Source organism: Gavialis gangeticus, unplaced genomic scaffold (assembly GCF_001723915.1).
Source record: "Gavialis gangeticus isolate Ggan-Ray unplaced genomic scaffold, GavGan_comp1, whole genome shotgun sequence".
Taxonomy (NCBI): Eukaryota; Metazoa; Chordata; order Crocodylia; family Gavialidae; genus Gavialis; species Gavialis gangeticus.
Window position 1 is genome coordinate 45587402 of NW_017728996.1, and position 3097 is coordinate 45590498.

The window sequence follows — 3097 nt, forward strand, 5'->3', positions numbered from 1 at the left end:
GCCCGGCGACAAGTGCGGAGCTACGAGCCCTGCTCCAGGCAGACGTGCTGCCTTCTCCGGGGGAGGCGGCCGGCTCGGGCTCCTTGTCACCGGGCCCTGCCCCCTCCCCGCGGGCCTCGCAAACCGGGGCCGACCGCCCGGGCTGTCGCCAGCGCAAAGCGCAACGGAAAGCGATGCGGACCCCCTCCGCATCGCTTCAACCCCCTGGGTTTTTTAACTACAGGGAAATCATAATGCTACTACTAATAATTCCATCATAGTCATCATAATGATAATTATACGACTGCTGATAATGGATACTACTAATGATGATAGTGATGAATGACGGTGAACATCCCGGTACGGAACTTGCGGGCCTGGGGGCTGTTCCCTGCGGTGATTGCTCGGGCAGATTTCAGCACGTTGGAAACGGCCCTTCGCCAGCCCTGTCTCCGGGGAGAGGATCTGAGAAGGTCGCTTTGGCCCCGGCTCATGGAAAGGGCTGGCAGTTTCTGGCGAGACTTGGCCATCGCTAACTGCTCCAGCGACGCCCGAATGGAGAGGAACTGCAGGGAGAGCATTTCCGCAAGGAAAAAATAATAATAATAATAACAATAATAATGCTAATAACTACAACAACAAGAAAAAGTCCAGCGAGGCGAAGTGTCCCGGGGGGTCGCTGCCTTCACCGGGCTCCCTGCGACCGGGATGGGGAGGAAAGGGCAGAGCCCAGGAGGGGGCCCCTAGCAGAGAGGTGCTTGTTCAAAGCTACAAGCTGATGATGGAAAAAAGGACAGGGACATGAAAAATGTATGAGCCAAAAACCTCCAACCAAGCTGCGACGGTCGTTCGTTTCTTCAACGATGATGGGAGAAATAAACTCAATTTAAAACAATTTGTTGTGCTGGTTGGAAGAAGGAGGAGGGTTGCAATTTGGGTTTGAAGGAGCTATTGAAAGCTGCTGCTCGTTACAGTCTGTTTTAAATATCTGTTAAGCTCCTGTTAGTTTGGAGAAATTTTGCAAATCAGGATCACATGCCCTCCCGTTTTCTTCCAACCGAAACAAGAAGATGAACCGGGTTTGCACAAAAGTGTCACATGAAGAGACGTCCTTTGTGGGCACTGCTCATGCTCACTAATAAGAAGCAGATGCTAATAATAAAGATAAATAGTAAATAAATGCTAGAATGATATAAACAGGAATCACTGGAATCAACCAAAACATGCAGACAATTCCTGGGATCTGAAGATGAGGCAGCTTGAGTTACGTTTCAGTAAAATACTGTACTAAAAAACGAAGTGAGCCAAACTCAGATTAGGCACAGGGGAGGAAATATTGAATCAACAAGAGGTGGAGACTTGAGCAATGAGCCCTGACAAGGGAATTCCCTTCCCCCAGCCGTGCGGTGCTGGGGACCAGCCTGGCTGGCAGCTCTCACACGAGTGCAATCACTAGCTCTTGAATGGGGAGCTCCGCTCCGGAGCGGCCGGGACAAGTCTCAGGGAACCGAGGAGCGGGCACCGCCGAGGGACTCAGAAACAATCTTTGCGTGTTACACCGCGTTCTGCGTTCCATTGTTCACTCCTGGCCAATCAGGGCGCTCCCTCTCCCTCGCCTCCAATCGCCTCTGGGGCTGCTGCGGCAGCCCGGTGAGGTCACCGCTCCCCCTTCAGTCGGTGCGGGCCGCGGGCCGCTGCGTGCTGACATCATGCTGCGTGTGGGACAGGGCAGGCTCCGCTCCACAACTCCGCCGGGCTGGAGTAGTTAGTTAGCAAACAGCAGGCACTGGGCAGGCAGCCTCCTCTTTCTGCATCATAACACTTTGCACACATCTCTTTCTGCATGGTGGATATTATTTTTCATTATCCTTTTCTGGGTGCTATGGGGGATCATTCCAAGAGTAAGTCGATCGCTGGCATGAACGGTATTTGTCCATATTGTAACGAGCGTTGCGACGGGGATTCTACAAGTGGTTTATTTGCACTGATACTTTCAGAGAGCATTTAAAAATCGGGGATTATTTTGCAGCTAGAAATATTTTCCTTTTATACGGTCTGTTGCTTTTGGTCGTTTTGAAATCCAAACCCTATTTTTCCTTGACGTGTCTTGATTCCAGGCTGCGGAACTCGTTGCTTGGTTTTTTTCTTTTTCTTTTTGGATTTATTTTTTTGAAAACGTTGTAATTGAATGTTTGATTGGATCGTGCTCTGTCCATCCTTTTATTTTTACTAGGCACTAATGATGAATTATTAATATATTAAATTAAACACGTAGTAGAGGCATTAGAAAGGCCTAATCCTTTTTTTTTTTTTAAAGGGGGTGCAGAATAAATGCAGCTGAAATACCGCCAGGAGATAAAATTCATCTCGTTTTCCTTTGTGTTTCAGTAGCTACCTGCTCTATATTTTTCAACCTTCGTCTTTGCCATTGCACCTCCCAATTGATTCTGTAAAATCTCCTTGCGGTCCGAGAGCTTACACAAGCGGTAATTTGTGGAGAATGGCTGCTGCCGTTTTTCAGCTTCGCGATTTAGCTTGCTTGCTTTCTGTCTGTCTGTCTGTCTTTCGCGTGCCTGAAAAGACTAAGGCTTGTAATGACTAGTGCCTCTGTGATTTCAAGCCGTGAGAAGTTCTCGCTAGGGTCGCGGTGCCGTTCTGAATGTCCTCTGCTCGTTTCCACCGGTAGAGAAGCCCGGGATTGCCATGTGTGTGGGCTGTGGGAGTCAGATCCATGACCAGTACATCCTGAAGGTCTCCCCGGACCTCGAGTGGCATGCAGCATGTCTCAAATGCGCTGAATGCAGCCAGTACTTGGATGAAACCTGCACTTGTTTTGTGAGAGATGGCAAGACATACTGTAAAAGGGATTATATCAGGTGATTCAAAAAGCTCTTTATCCACTTAAGGGCAAACAACCCCCCCCCCCAAAAAAACAAAAAAAACAAAAATGAACTTCCCTCTCCCTCCAGTTTCCTGAGAGCTCATTTCAGGAGTCGCCCCCCTCCATCCCCTCCCTGTGAAATTGCAGGTCCCTGCCTGCCAAAGGACAGAGCTAGGGATGTTGCAGGCAGGACAGATGCACTTCCCGTTGATTCGGCTTTGTCCTTTGGAGACAGGA

The 3097-nt window shown here is 49.4% G+C and overlaps 1 protein-coding gene across 1 annotated transcript in view; it reads left to right on the forward strand.

Annotated features, from left to right (window-relative positions):
- Positions 1-629: 629 nt before the first annotated feature.
- The window catches only part of ISL2 (ISL LIM homeobox 2), a 12660-nt gene continuing 10192 nt past the window's right edge, over positions 630-3097 (forward strand). The window contains exons 1-2 of the mRNA XM_019504421.1: positions 630-1880; positions 2666-2855. Coding sequence (XP_019359966.1) covers positions 1823-1880; positions 2666-2855 — 248 coding nt within the window. The 5' untranslated portion in view covers positions 630-1822. The remainder of the gene's footprint in view (positions 1881-2665; positions 2856-3097) is intronic.